This window comes from Atractosteus spatula, chromosome 7 (assembly GCF_055471065.1).
Source record: "Atractosteus spatula isolate fAtrSpa1 chromosome 7, fAtrSpa1.hap1, whole genome shotgun sequence".
Classification (NCBI taxonomy): Eukaryota; Metazoa; Chordata; class Actinopteri; order Semionotiformes; family Lepisosteidae; genus Atractosteus; species Atractosteus spatula.
The window spans coordinates 34,130,023-34,146,092 of NC_142712.1; the positions used below are offsets into that span (position 1 = coordinate 34,130,023).

The following is a 16,070-nucleotide window of genomic DNA, read 5'->3' on the forward strand; positions in this document are numbered from 1 at the left end:
GTGCAGTTTAATTTTACTTTCCTTTTCTACAGATATAATGGGGGTTGTTAAAATTTTAGCATACAAAACTGTCATCCCAGGGGTACTTTGGGATTGAGGATTTGTTACTGGGTTGACATTCTTGTTTCATTTGGGTACCAAGTGTCATTTTTATAATGTCATTTCTAAACTGTTCCTTAGAAATTACAGAGAAGTAGAGCAAGCCAGATTGAACAGTAAGTAAAACCTTCTCATTCACACTGGTGATACTTGAATGATGGGGGGGGGCTTTCTTTTTATTATTGCGAAGAATTTCTGCTGCCTCTAGGGACATAACTGATGTCTGAAAGTAACCAGACTTTCCCTCTTGATTGTGGTGCCAGGTCAGATTCTCCAGTGGGCCTTGACCTGAAACAGCCTGTCTTGGTGTGGTATCTGCCCTAAGGTGTTTCACACTGTTGTGGGAGGTACACGCAGAAAAACATGGCTGTGCTCTTGAAGACATCTGGTCTAACCGGCTTCAAGTACATAACAAGGGCAAGGTTAGAATGCATTGAGGAAGCTAAAGTATTGCTTTAGCCAATTGTCAGTGCACTGTGCACCTGGCAGAGGTGCTAGAAGATCCACACAATGGTGGAAACAGGATAAGAAAGCTATACTGAAAAGCTGGTCTTTCTTGGTTGAGAAGATGAGCTGTTTTTTTGTGTCGCAGAGTGGCCTAAATAATATACAGGGCAACTTATTTTCTGTGATCCAAAGTTTTTCTGTAGTATTTATATTCTGCAAATAAACTTTTTTCACCTGCATTTATTCAACATTTGTACCTGTGGGACTGTGATGGATTTCATGAAAGAACAGTTTTCACAAGGCAATTAAGAACTGAAGTCCAAGGTGTCTGCAGCACTTTAGATCTCAAGGACTATCAGTCTCTCTTTGTGCTCTTCTATCAGCTGCTTTTCAGAACAGACAACATTTTTTTTAAAAGGGGACTGCAGACCAGGCAAAAATAGTTTCCAGAAATGAGGCTGATGTCCCTGATCTTCAGCTCAGGTTCAGTGAATGTGCTGCAGAAGTTTTAGTATTCAATAAAATGACCAGACAAGTTGCCATGTATCTGAACCCCTCAAAATGTGAGTATTTTGCTCTTTTTGAGGCACATCTTTGAAGCAACTGTCACACTGGGACAACTATTTGACAGGAAATAATTTGAGGAATTAGCCTGCTCATTTAGCAGATGAGTATCACAGTGACCAAAGGCTAAAGCATGAAACATGGCAACAGCTTCTTCAAATTCCCTGCCAGGAAGGCCTCAGTATGTCAGGACTTGGAGTGGGAGCCTCCCGATAAGGAGCCCTTTATCTTAAACATGGGCGTGCCTAGTCCATCAAGTAACTAAATGTGGAAGATGTCATCTTAAACCAAGTCTAATGTCCAAGCTGGAAAAGCAGTCCGTCAGTTAATGAACTGGTTTGCCCATAACTGGAGGAAGTGAAAGTTTCCCTTACTAGCCCATGTTCACACAGAACAGCCCATCTTGGCTCTGTTTAAATGAACCCTGGAGTTGAGCAAATTCAAGTGGGCCCTGTAGAGGTACTATGGTAGGATAACAGCACCTAGTCTGTCTAGACTCCATTTAGCCTCAGATTTTTCCATTTATAGTCTTGACAGGACTGTTATTGTCGATTCTTGTTTCAAATAATGAGGGAAGTGCTGCCTGTATCTCTGGCTGCTGAAGGAGCAAAGGGTTAGATTATGACAAATCAAGAGTCTATGAAGCATCTTTTAATATAGAACTAATCATCCTAGCACCTGCCCACCCCTGTGTTCTGGCTACGATCCTGCTACGTTGTCAGTGACTCTGATCAATCGTGCCGTTATCAATACGAGGGTGGGGAGGACGGGGTAAGTGTGAGTAAGTAGGATCTCATGGTCATAGATCTTCTGTGTAGGCTGGCAGCTATCCAGCAGCTGTCTTTATCACCTCCACTTCATTAATGGCCGCTCGTGGGAGGTCAGCATTGATCAGCACGTATGTCTCCTTGATCGCAGGAAGATGGAGCTCTTCTGTAAATATGGCTGGACAGTACATGAGTAAAGAGCAACACTGAAGTAGCGAACAAACTGCACCTGTCCTGGTGCATCTGAAGCAGTAATCGTTTTGAAATGCTGCTGTAGATGAATCTGAGTGGGGGCATAAACCATCCAGCTCCCTCCCCGACTTTGCACTTCTGCAGCGATGGGGTCTTGTCTGCTCACATTTGCTTGTCTGCTGTTGCTGAATACAAATGTCTGTGTAGCAGCTGAAAGGCAGTAATGACCTACCCCCCATTTTATTTTTTGCCTCAGTAACAGACCATTAATTTTTAGTTCTCCACAGCCACTCGACAGCCTTCTTCAGTTTCCTTTAAAGAGTGGGTGAGACATCTCAGTATGGTGATAACCGCCGCTTGTTCGAGTCCGATTTCCATGTTTCAAGGTCAATGTAAGAAACTCTTTTCAAGTTTGCTCAGAGGAAGATCTTGCAATAGTCCTTGTTGTGCTCCACCAAAATAGAAATTGACCCTGCAGAAACCGAACACTGAGACCAAGCTCTCTATGGGGTTTGGCATCTGTCCTGCTTCTTGCTTACTATTTTGTCACAGTTGAGTCTCAGTTCTTTTAAGGCTGTTTATTGTAATATCCTTAAGCGTTTGTTAGGAATTGATGTTGGACATAAGCAAGCCAGTGCAGTGTTCAGCACCAAGTCCTCCCTCTGCATTTTAGCAAGGCAGCTAGTGAAAAAGGTTTTAGTGTTGGGATGGGTAGTCCAGTTCCTGGAGGGCCAGTGTGTATCTTTTTGGGGAACTGGCACTTGGAGAGCTGGGTGAGGGGGGAACATGCATACTTATGTTGGTCCCATTATACCAAGAATAAGAATTTTTAACCTTGGTTGCTTAATTGGGGTAAATTTTCAAAGCGACAATTTAAGAACTTTTTTCCACCCAAAAAAAGCTAAATGGTGCCATGGAACTAGCATCTTCAGGTCTCCTGGTTTGTCGGATCCCACAGGAGCTGCACCCTAACACGTCTGTCCTTCCTCCGTCTCTCTCAGACATGACAACGATCCGGAAGAAGCTGGTGATCGTGGGCGATGGTGCCTGTGGGAAGACGTGTCTACTGATCGTCTTCAGCAAGGACCAGTTCCCCGAGGTGTATGTGCCCACCGTCTTCGAGAACTACATCGCCGACATCGAAGTCGACGGCAAGCAGGTGGGTGGCCCAGGACAGGGGGATCCACGACCCACCTGGGCGAGCTGTAGGAGAGAAAAGCGAGTCTGAGTCCAGCTGCTTCTAGCAAACTGGGCAAGAGCTGTGCCCTCATCAGAGATGTCCTACAATGTAGTTTAATGTCCCGATTTGTCATACAGCTACAGATAGGTAGGTATAGATAGATCAAAGAACAACTAGTGTTTTATTTTAGTGTTCTGTACTTAACATCCTTACAAGCTTAACGCAAATGCATACACCTCCTTATCTGTTTTTTGAACTTCAACTTTTTTGGAAAAATGAGAATTTATTGTAGCTTTTACTATGGACATTTAATTAGAAGTAGAGAAAACAAGGTCTAACAAAAGTTGTCAATGTTGCAGTACCTGTAGTTTTATGTAGACAGCCAGAACAGCATTTCAGGTTTTGCAAACTTTGCTGACAGCAGACGGGAAGATGGAGAATGTTTTGCTGTCTCTGCAAATTTTTGGTTGCTCTTTGCAGAGGCGTATTGTATTATCTTTACCTTTGGCTTGCCCACAAGTTGACACATTGGAGTCTTTGCAGAGAAACGAAGCGCTGTGATGTTGGCCGCTGGTGACTGAGCAGTAGCCCATTAGAGTGCCCACACAGCTGGGCTTTGACAGGTTGTGAGAACTGTCAGTATCAGCAGCGATGATTATTGGTTGTGTCCTGTGGAGGGGGAGCAGGTCCCGCCCACGCAGCATTGACAGGTCGCATGCACTGTGAAGAACGGCTTGGCGAGATTAATTTCTCAAAGAGCATATGGTGCACAGCAAGTGGGTTTTGGAAAATTGACATTAAACAGGGTAATGATAGTAAGCAGGATGATGGGTAATACGGTCACCTCTAACTTCACTGAAACTCAAAGGCTCTGGGATTGGAGAACCCCTGGAGGAGGGAATGGTGACAATTCTGCCACTTTCAGCGCTTGAGTTGCTTTGGCAGAGAAAGGTGAAGCCAAGCAGTAAACTGGGCAGACAAACTGCAGATAGTGTACTGTTTTCAGTGTTTGTTATACAGCAACACTTCGATCTTTTAAAAGACAATTAGCAGGCATCTTGTCTTCAGTGGACTCCAGTTTAGAAAAGCTTAATCATTGCCTTCTAGGTTTAATTAATCATTAATAAGTATTTTAAATATTGTAACTACTGCTTATTGCAAGCCTAAAATTGAAAGCAGCTCAGTGTCTTGAATAAATACCAGATTTTAATGTTTTAACTGGGAGCCAGTTGGCTAAAGGCCAGTTTAAAGGGTTGTTGTACTCAAAATAAAAAAACAGAAATACAAAACAGTACAGATCTAGCTGCTCGGGGAGAAAGCCAGTCTCTGTCCTGTGGGTGCAGGACAGCTATATTGGATAATAAAGGTATTACTGCTTAAACTTTCATTGCAAGTGGACTCATTCAATTCCTTAGAAGCTGGTACTGAAAAAATGGAAAAAATGAAGTCAGCTTGGGTGTGAAGCATGAACAGTGCATTCTAACAAGCAACTGCTGAATAGAGGCTGCAGAACCAGCTAGAGAAGAAACAAGTTTGTCAAGGTGAATTACTGAATTCCTGTCTAAATAGTGATGTCAAGACAGGCTTGTCCATGTGTCAGCAGTTCTGAGCCTTTCTTCCCCCCCTTTTGTGGAAAAGATGGATTTTCAAGCTTTGTTTTTAGGCGTCTGCAGTTGTGGACAATAAGGAGCTCTGCATTTATGATTCAGTGCTAATGATTAGACCCAGAGATATGCTGGCTGTGCAACCAGCCAGATGGCAAAGTCTCCATTATTCAATGGGTTATCGGGGGGCGAAGTAGGAGATCAGAATTAAGCGAGTCATGTGCAAACGTACCCAGTATGTCCTGGGAAAAATAGGAACACCATTAACATTATCAAGGAAACAAAAACTGGTATTTTTGCCACAGATGTTCCAGCTTAGACATTTCAGCACTGTTAAAGAAAATGTTCACTTGTAGCTCTGTCGATACGATGGAAGACCTTTTGATATAAAAATGACGGCTCCAGAAATTTTACAACAGGGTTACATGTACCTCTGGTAGAAGTTTAGGGTTACCAAGGCAATAATTGTCAGAAGGGCTATAGCGACAGAGCTCGTCCTGCTGTATGGAGAATCCTATCGAGAGCTTCATGAGCTTTTCCTCACGAAGGTGCCCATGGTCCACAATGCAGTTTCACCCCCAGCAGTTGTAGCAGTTGTTCTGGTGTAAGCCGAGACTGGTACCCTGGACTCCTACAGCACATTTTGGCCATCCTTTTAGAAGGCTCATCTGCAGCTGTTGGGAAGTGCCAGAGGCCACAGATTAAGCCTTGGGTCGAACTAAACAGAATACAGTAGGATCTCTGACACTGGGCTCCATGCAGTCTTCATAATATGGCCTTCTAGTAGGTGTTAAGCACTGACTCAGCTGCACTTGTAGAAATTCCTAATGCTCACTGTGCAGTGGAACATTCAAATTTGAGTCTAAAAAGAACGTTCTTGTCTTGCTTTGAAAGAAATCTGTTCAGACTTGGAGACCACTGTGGTGCAGTGTTGCACTGCTGTGGGTGGAGGGGAGTTTCCACTGGGCTGTGTGCCGCTGGTGTTTTTTTTTTAAGAGGCTGAGTCCTGAGCGAGACTGGAAACGACATCATTCACTGGCTTCCTGTGTTGACAGCAGACCTGACTTGCCTTCGTCAGGCTGCACTGGTCCGACTCGCCCCGATTGAAGGGGCTTATTTCCTGTCCTGGCTGGGAAGGTTGGGGGGTTGACCGTGCCACAGGAAATGCATGGAGAAAGATCTAGATGCTCACAGAGTCAAAGAAGGATTGCTGTGGCTCCTCCTGTTATTCCCAGAAACCCCTTGGTGTAGGAACACCGATAGGATCAGTGAAATGTTTTTTTATTCCCCCTCAGGGACAGAAGTATTTTTCCTGGGCAGGGCTGTCTTTTTTTTCTCCTTTCCTGAGCATATTTTTGCTTTTGTTCTGTTCATTCTACTGTTATTTAATTAGGAGTTGCAGGATTTTTTAAAGCTTTTAATTTGAAAAATGTTCAATTTCAATTTTAAGGGCACCAAGTTTTGAACCAAATTAAGAGAATCAAATTAACAAAATCCTCAAAGGCACGGACAAAGTCCAACCAGCAGATTGCTTCAGAATGAAGGGGTGAAACACAAACTAGTAAATGTGGAAATGCATTTGTAACTGAGAATGGGAGGCACTTGCTTGCCCAAAGGGTCATGGGAATGTGGAACAAATTATCCAGCCATGTTGTTGAAGCTGATATCCTGGCTTATTTCAAGAAAGAGCTGGATGAGATCCCAAAATCAATGAATTACTGACTACCAAAAAGGTTAGAAGGGTCAAATGGCCTCCTCATTGATATGCGTTTTAATTTTAGCTTTAAAAAATGTTGTTTTGAGTGCTGTTAGCCATTAAGAGCTGCATAGACTATGGTGGAGGTGTACAGGAACTCGAGTTTCTGGCATTTCCTTTAGTGAACATCAACATTATCAATTTTACACCCGGTAACCTCAGACCTGTTCATTGAGAAATACTGCGAGTTCCCTCAAGCAATGGCATGTGATGTACTGAAACAGTCCTGAACAATAGCCCGACATTAGTACACATAATGCCACATAAACCTCACTTGAATCACTGTGCACAGAACAAAATGTACCCTGTAATTTTCCCTTTTCCTCCACAACCTCAAAAAGTCAAAACACTGAAGTGGAGAAATTTAATTGAAAAAAAGTTAGAAATTTCTGGAAGGCTAAAGGACCACATCTGTTATGAACTATTTTTAGCTTTCCAGCACACATGACTTTCTAGTTTTGGAATGCATACCTCTTCCCGTAGCTGTTTTTTTCCCCAGTTTTCAAAGTTTGATTCTTTTTTTTTCTAGAGTTGTTGAAGGGTGGGGGGGGGAGAGTACATTTCTTTTTTTTAAGATTCCTTTGTTGTTATCGTTAGCTTTGCTTTCAAAATATGAGTTTCAAATCAAAAACAGGCACATGTATCCTAGGAGCAGAGTAGCTTTTGAAAAAGTCCCTCGTTTGGCAGTTCCTGCTCTGCTTGGTTGACAGTAGTACTCACTGCTCCTGTTTCTGCTGCAGGTGGAGCTCGCCCTCTGGGACACAGCAGGCCAGGAAGACTATGATCGGCTCAGGCCGCTGTCTTATCCCGACACCGATGTCATCCTCATGTGCTTCTCCATCGACAGCCCTGACAGCTTAGGTAAGGGAGCAATCGACAACGGTGGACATGACCTCGCATGGGCACGGAGTCATCCAGTGAACAGGAATCCAGGGCAATTGATACATCTGCTTTCCTTTGACGTTATCTTGTCTTGCTTCCTGTGTCGTGCGCTCTTTTCTCCGTTACTTCATCTGTTCTGGTTGTGACCTGGTAATGACCCGTATCTTAAAACCACATCTGGGAAACGGAGATCTCGGCCCTGTCTTACGACAAAATGTGAAATAAGGCAGCAAAATGACAGAACCCAACCCAGGAGGATCCTACAGCCCAATTGCGTTGGCCGCTTTTGTAAATACTAGGCTCTGTAAATAGAGGTTTTTAAAATACATTCAAAATTGAATATTGTACGCTCACCTGATTTGGCTCCTAGGAGCAGCTGGCTTCACATCTCAGCTCACAACTGCAGTCCCTGGACCCACACAGGGAGAGTGAAGCTTCTCTGAATTGGAGGAAAGGTGCCACAGGATGTTGCGATGTCACCCTCGTAGCTCTCATCCCCAGCCCTGCCCCTGCTAGTGCCCACTGGGGCACAGTGCAAGTCCTGGACACAGTGTGCTTGGAGCACGTGGCTGTATCGGTCAAGCCACTCAGGATCCCTGCAGTGCTTTTATAATGGGTTAGGCAATGGGGGATATATAGAGAAATTGTGTAGGCTTATTTTTTTTGTAGTACTTGCATTAATGGGGAGAAGCAGATTATGAACTGCTTTAACATTATTCATGAGGGCATCTTCAGTCCTGACCTTCAGCTGCTGAGATGGTAAACAGCTTCTTTTGTGAAAGGTGCTTGGCTACAGTATTTTGGCTGGGGGCAGTGATTCATCACATTTCAAGCCCAATGTTTAGGCAGCTGCTGTAGTGCCGCACACTCGGGTCTAAAACGGGCACTGCTGACTTTCTGAATCCCACCCAGTGAATGAACAGTCACGTTAATTCAAATACTTCCATCCCTTTGGGAGGAACCCACATTGCTTTTTCATCAAAGCAATTGGATCAAAAAACCCTTTATTTTTTTCCAGTCACTTACTTTCACTGCAGGTATTATAAACGTATGGTATCTTTTGGGATGCACAAACCCTAACTTTTTTTAATGCAGAAAATATCCCTGAGAAGTGGACACCTGAGGTGAAGCATTTCTGTCCCAATGTCCCAATTATTCTGGTGGGAAACAAGAAGGACCTGAGGAATGATGAGCACACCAGGAGAGAGCTGGCCAAAATGAAGCAGGTAATAACGTTAATCAACAGTGTTCATTTCCCAGGATCCTGGAGTGTTTCCCCCGTGATCCCGTCCTCCTTGGATCCTCTCTGAAGTTAGTGTGATGCACTATATGCCACTATAGAAAGAGGATTGAAGAGACCCACTTCACCTAGAAAACCATTTTCCTCACAGCAGACACAGCAGTCTCTCCAAGGCTTTTTTGGCATCATTGCATTTACTTCACTTTTATGTTGAGGAAAGTGCCAGAGATCATGAAGCAATTCCTGCTTCCTGCAAGAGGACTGCTTCATACTCATGTAAGGAATTGGATGATGTGAAAATGTTTTAAATGCAACTTTGACTTGAAAATGTGACGTCTTTTAACAGGTGTCCTTCCTCTTTGCCCATTTTAAATTGATATTCCCTGTTCTTGCCTCTGTATGGATCTGTGGTACCCATGTGTGTGGGCAAGGTTAGAGGCACAGTAAAGCCCTTGTTGCAGTGGGCTTCTGCTGTGACCGATTTATATTTTGTCCTCTGGGGATGAACGATACGCTATGGTGGGCAATCTAAAATTGTTGTATTTGTGCTGGTTTTGGAAAAATTAAAAAAAAAATGGTGTTAAGGTTGACCTGACAGCGCATTAGAATAAGAGCGGCATAGCAAAGTTGGTCAACGCCATAGAAAGAACCCAGGTTCCCTGCCCCCTGTCTAATCTCAGTATACCAGAGAAGGACAGGGTGATGGTTTCTCCGCAGGAGGCAGTCCTAAGTGACGCACAGAACCCTGCTATTGGAGCACGGGCCCTTTGTAGAATTGTCTTGATCTTCAGCAGCCCCTCAGCACACTAAGGTCTGCATTAGTCTGCACAAGCACCAGCCTTGCTATGCCCAGTCAAACCCCTCCTGTTCCCAAGCTCCCCATTTTAATTACAGAAGTGATCTTCTCCTGCATTCTCCTTCACTAATGAATTAGTACAACTTAAAATTCTTGGGAGCCTGCTTCTGATGTACTAACAGGGCGAGAGGACAGTTTTCTCTGTGTACTGGTTTTTAATTAATGTTACAAGGCTCAAGTTTTTGGTACTGCTTTTTGTCCCTAACATGGGCACAGTAAAGAACTTTTCAGTCGGCCTGTTCTTTTATCCAATTCAGAGGTGAATGATATGCCAGTTTTTTGTTTCAAATGATCTCTAAATTAGTTTGACGTCCTGGCCAAATTTCCCATTGGCCTTTACCAATCATGGCCTCCTAATAATCCCCATCTATGAACTGGTTTCATCACTCTGTTCTCCTTCCCACTGATAGCTGGTGTGTGGTGAGTGTACTGGTGCACTTTGGCTGCTGTTACATCATCCAGGTGGGGCTGCACATTGGTGGTGGAGGGGAGTCCCCATTACCTGTAAAGGACTTTGAGTGGAGTGTCCAGAAAAGTGCTATATAAGTGTGAGCAATTATTAATTATTACATCATTTACAGTGTAGTTTGACATCTCATCAATTAAACACCACTTGTTAAATTGATCAGTTAAAGTGTTTCCAGGGCATTGGAAACTGATTTAGAGACCACTTAAAAATCCTGCTGGACTGAGATTTTCCTGGATCTGGAAGGAAGACTCCTGTTCTAAGGTGTACTCCAAGGCCTGATCCATAATAATCCATTGCAAAACACATGCATTCCTTTCATCTTCTTCAACTTCTCCCAGTTCGGGGTCGTGGGGGAGCTGGAGACTATCCCGACAAGCAACAGGTGCAACCCTGGACAGGATTCCAGTCCCTTTCAGGGCCTACCCAGTCGTGAGGTTTATATATGGGTTTATTTACTCTGTACTCTGTGATTTTCTGCTCTTGCAGGAGCCTGTGAAACCTGAGGAAGGCCGGGACATGGCGAATAGAATCAGTGCCTTCGGATACCTGGAGTGCTCAGCCAAAACTAAGGATGGAGTGCGAGAGGTGTTCGAGATGGCCACCAGGGCGGCGCTGCAGGTCCGGAAACGCAAGAAGAGGAGCGCCTGCCTGCTTTTGTGAGCGGAAGAGGAGGAAGAGACCCACCTTGAGAGCGAGCAAACTGAGGACCGAGAGGAAAAACCTTTACCAAACGCCATCTTGTACTGTATTCTCACATTTCACAAAAGCTGGAGGAGAAACTACAAAAATAAGACTGGGCTGGAACACGGGTTAGAAACAGATTTTTTAACTTGCCTTTATTTTTTTTGGCACTAAAGGGTCTTTGTTTTTGTTATTTTCACCAGCATATTTGTAAGATGAGGAAAAATAAATTCACATGTATATGTATATGCATATACATACTTCAGTCTCTCCTTCTGTCTCCCCCCCCCCCCCCCCCCCCCAAACTGTTTGGGCTTTTTGTATTGTATGGTGTTTTGCCTTCAAGTAATTGTATTTATTGTTTTGGGGGGGAGTGTGGTTGTGGATCAGGCTTTTAGAATGAGCCACTCAAAGTCAAGTTTCCCTTTAAAAAAATAAGTTCTACAGATTTCCCAACATTAGCAGGAAAACTGGTCTCATCATTTTTCAGAGAAATTGCCCTTGTATTCAATTGTACATCCAGGTTTCTGTGCCTCTGTGTAAACTTAGTGCCATGTAAAAGTTTTCTAAGTCTTTGAATTAGCATGGAGTCGGTAGTTTTTTTAATTCTTAAAAGGCCAACAAGATCCTAGCTAGATTGCACTCCCTTCTGTCTACCGATGTCTTTAGTTTCAGCTGCTGTCATTTGTGCAGCATGGTCTTTGCTGCTGAAGAGGAAGTGAGATTATTGAGGACACGTGGGATTTTGTTCTTTTCACTTAGAGAAGTGAACATTGAAGAGAGTCTGCGGACTCGCATGTTCCTTAAAAAAAATTACATGTTCAGAGTGTTACTGTGAAATTGGTAAACCTTCTGTTTTGTTAAACCCTCACCTCCTGGTTTGAGGTCTGTCTTACAGCTGTGACCCTGTGAGTGAGCTCCACAAAGCCCACAGGAGAGGTGCTGTCAGTTAGAGGAGAGGCACAGGTCTCACTGACAGCACTGCTAGCTCACAGTGGAGCAGATGTACGCTATGTCGAACCAGCTCCAGTGGTTGAAGGCCAGCTGTACGTCTGGGACAGAGCACAAGTCAACAAATGAAAGGGCTTAGTCTCAAACTTGTGATTTTGGGACTATACTTTGTGTACACTGAAGCAGTTCAAAAACATTTGAAGCAAGCCAGATAGCTGCAAAATGAGCCCTATCATCTGTTTATGTAACTAAATCAAATTCAACATGAATCATGTGCCTTTGTGACAGCCTGACGTTCGTTTTCCCCATGACAGGACCGAGAGCTCGCCAACTTTAAAAAGGTTAGCAGTGCGGTAATCTTCACACTCTTCTTTCCCAGAGGTGAGCTGTACTAGAACTGGTTGTCAGCTTGGACTGGGAGACATGACCCCCAAGGTCTTTTCAATTTCCTTGCAACTTTCAGGTCCAAAATGCACACTTAAGTGATGCTGTGTGCAGAACACGGAGACTTTGATCAGTTCACGAAAGGCAGGCATGCAGCAGTGAAGTACTTGACTAAACACTGATTTGCAATGACGTGCCAAACAGAGGTTTGATAGGTAGGTCCAGTTGAGGTTTTTTTTTTAAATCAAGCTTGGATAAGAGAAGCCTTTACTTCACTAGTCCCTTACTGCATTCCTGGTTGATCAGTGGTTTGCTAGATTGCAGTAGATGACCAGTTAACCACGATCACTACACCTGCCCTCTTTTGCTTCCAGTTTAGCTGCGTGTACTGTGGCAACGCCTGCCAGTTATGAGTGCCTTTTTTTGAACACAGCTCGCCATGCGTTTGGTTGTACTCTATGGCATTTTTCTTTAGTCCTTTGTGCCTTCATTTTTCCTGTTGAGTGTTTGCACAGAGATGGATACAAAGGAAAGTGTATCAATGAGCAGAGAGCTGAACCACGAATTTCAATATTGAGGTCATGTGCTCATTCTAAAATGAAAGCTAATTTTGCAGCGATAAATTAGAGGTAAATTTCTCAAGCAGACTGAAAGTTTTTGGAGAGTTTTTATTGACATTGCCCCAAAAAAAGGCTGAGTTGTCTACTGCCAGCCCCTCATCAGATGACACCTGTTGCTCTTTCCAAGAACATGGAATGGATTTCATTAACAAAACATGTTTTTACTGCAGACAAACCTTTCCCCTGTAATTGACTGTCCTCCAGTTTTAGAAAATCATGAAGTTTGTGTTTGAAGGAATCAAGACAGTAGCCAGTTTGCATTTTTAATACTGTACCATGTAGAGATGCTCTTTTATTCTTCAATCAGAAATTGCTGGGTTACAACCAATTTCTGCAGCAGGAGCAGAGCCATATGAGACTGAGGAAAGATGAAGAAAGCTCTGATGTGGACCCCAGCTGTCCTGTTTTGGTGAGAGTTGGCAAACGCTCGCAGTCTTCATACATGCACATTGCTGCTGTCAAGGCCCAAGAATCCCCAGGCTTTATTTTGTGATTAAGCAGACTTGTGCAGCTTCTAGCTGGGCAGTGAACACTTCTGACTACCCTTAGTGAACTTCAAGCTCCCCTAGCCCAACTATTGAGTCTGGACAGATTTTCTATGTTTGCTAAATTTCTCCAGGAATTGAGGCCAGAGATAATTTGTTTTGAATTGTATACTTTATTTTAAATGTAAAAAAGCATGCAATCAATATTTTCCCCTTGCCTTCTTTGTAGTGTTATTGCTGTTTAGTGTTTAAGACTTGCTTAAGACCTCTAACCCAATATGGCCAATGGCAAGAAAATCTGAGATGGAAATACCATTTTAGGTGTGAATGATGGAAACCGTACTCGCAGGCAAAGCTCTTGTTAGAGTAGAAAGCCAGCCTTTGCCAAGCCTTTCGAAATGTCAATGTAAATCAATTCATCCGAGAAGCACGGGAAGATTTTAAACCCTCTTCAGTTTAAGAATTATGGATCTATATGATCTCTCTATTGTAAGATGCCCTTGTCTTACAAATTTTATAATTGCCTTGTTTTCTGTGTGCTTTGCTCTTGTGGATTTTTGTTTTTACTGTATCTCTCCACAATCAGGGCCAGTTTCTCTTTTGAATGTATACATGCTCAGAGCAGCATGCTTTGCTGGTTTGGGGCTGATATTCAAGGGTAACCATACATTATAAAAAATGTTAAATTGCTGTACAAGGATAAAGATTTTTTCTAGGTAGTTCTTTAATCTTAAGTATTCAATTGGAAGACCACACACATTAAGGAGCTCACCTGGAATATGAGCTGAACTCCGCGGCTCAGCTTGTCGAGTCCTGCTGTTTTGACCAGCCAGCTAGTTCTGTCTTGGCTACCAGTGGTTGCATCTTGGGGATTTAGTTGCCATGCTGTTAACGAGGGGTGCAGAACGCCCGAGCAAGGCATCCTGGAGCGTGCAGAGGTCAGGCAGAGGGTGTGTTGGCAGTCTTGACTCTCTCAGTACAGTCCGGGAGTCACTAACTCAAAAGCCTAGTCTTGAAATCGCTAACATAGCCAAATCAGCTGGATGTATAACAAAGGCAGGTTTTACCTGTGAAATGTTGCTTGGGGGGGTGGTATAGCTTCCTAGGAGTTCTTCAGGATTCTTCATTTCTGCTCCCAATACTGGGTTTCTATCCAACATGGTTTACAGGCGTCTTTTCCTATTCCCAATTCCTTAAAAGCTCAGGTGGGATGGAGTACATAAGTTGCCATGTAAAAGTTGCACAACAGAATCTGTGTACACGTATTAATTCCTAAAATGCCAGATATCTGATGCTTTGTTCAATTAGTGTAGAAGTGGTTTTCTTTAAAAGATTAATACTAGAAAGCACTATTTTGTTATGCCAGTAGACCTTCCTTGTGTAATTTCCATTGCATTTCTCTTTCCATTCCTTATGTGGAAGTGGAGGTGGAGAGTGGGTGATACTTCATGCTTCCAGAAGACACAAAAACGGCAGTGGTGGGATTAATGCTGCTAGAGGCTTTCTATTGGTCTGCCTACAGATAGTGCTGCTCTCTGCTTTGCTCTGAACTCTGCCTTGAGCTTGTTAAATGTGTGATAATGCGCTGCTTAGTCTAATGATTTAGTGGAATATGTAGACTATAGATTTTTTTGTATGTACATGTACTTATATATGGTTTTATGAAAGGGTGCTGTCTGAAGTACTGGTAACACTTTAAAATGTCCACGCAGTTATTTTGACTATTGCTCAACTCTCACCAGTTTCTTAAATTCTAGAAATAACCAGCAATAGACCTCGATTCATCATGAATACTAATAGCAGAGGGATATGCCGGCTAAGAAAACATTAGTGCTGCGAATTGTGAGTGAGGAAGGGGCCAAATTCATTTTCTGCATTGATACAGTTTAAGTATTAAGAGGCTGTTTCAGATTTTAACACCTGCTTCTTAATATGAGTAGAGAAGTTTGATTGCACTTCTTTGGAGTTGATGAAACTGTCTTGGTTTGTGCATTTCTTTATGGAGCCGACTACAGGACATGGTCTGATGTGAAGACCTCTATTCTTAAATATTCTAATAGAAAAAACGAGAGTTATGGAATATTTATCTGAGGGAGGATACTAAGTCGACTGGAGATGCAAAACAAGATTTAAATTTGGATATAAATAAAACGTTGAGATGAACGTTTTTTTTCTGCACCCTTTTTTTTTAATCAATGTAGTGATGTTGATCTTGCTGATAAAGTTAAACCCAAGGAAAATTTAAGTATTGTAGGGTGGTAATTCAGGTCCCAGATATGAACCCAAAAGGTATTTCAGTTATCTGAGAAACATTCGACTTCAAGCTTAGTGACTTCAGCAACACCAGTTAACTAGGTGAGACTTTGGGGGAAATAAACACTGATCCCATAGTTAAGCAAATTGCTGTACTGACTCATGTCACTTGAGTGAGTTATAGTACTTTTTCTGTTTTTTCCAGTCAAACCCTCACTTCTGTGCTTCTAGGCCAATTAATGAGGGACTCTAACATCTGTACTTTGAATCAAGCACATCTTAAAATGGACTACTTCTGTCACAGCCACGGCCATATGGCTGTGGAGCATGTATACATTTAAAACTGTTCGCTGTGTGATTTCTATACTCCAGATCTTTATAGAAATTGTTTTGTATATGTCATTGTCTGCATGAGCAAAACCAATTTGTTCATTCCCATTGCAGATGGGCATACTCTGGGAACAACTTTTTTTTCTGTTCTGGAAAATGAATAATGCTGATTTCTATAAGAGCTGATTTGTCATTATGCTTTGTAAACAGGATATAAATGTTGTAGTAAATGTTCCAATAAAGTGAACACAACCCATGTTAATAAACTTATTTTTGAAATTGGAATGGTGTGCCCACACCCCCCCTGCCT

At 42.8% G+C, this 16,070-nt stretch overlaps 1 protein-coding gene across 1 annotated transcript in view; it reads left to right on the plus strand.

Annotated features, from left to right (window-relative positions):
• rhocb (ras homolog family member Cb) overlaps window positions 1-16,045 on the plus strand; it is a 44,044-nt gene extending 27,999 nt beyond the window's left edge. Inside the window, exons 2-5 of the mRNA XM_088920133.1 lie at window positions 3,071-3,228; window positions 7,350-7,470; window positions 8,587-8,717; window positions 10,543-16,045. Coding sequence (XP_088776259.1) covers window positions 3,073-3,228; window positions 7,350-7,470; window positions 8,587-8,717; window positions 10,543-10,716 — 582 coding nt within the window. The 5' untranslated portion in view covers window positions 3,071-3,072 and the 3' untranslated portion in view covers window positions 10,717-16,045. The remainder of the gene's footprint in view (window positions 1-3,070; window positions 3,229-7,349; window positions 7,471-8,586; window positions 8,718-10,542) is intronic.
• The last annotated feature ends 25 nt before the right edge of the window (window positions 16,046-16,070 follow it).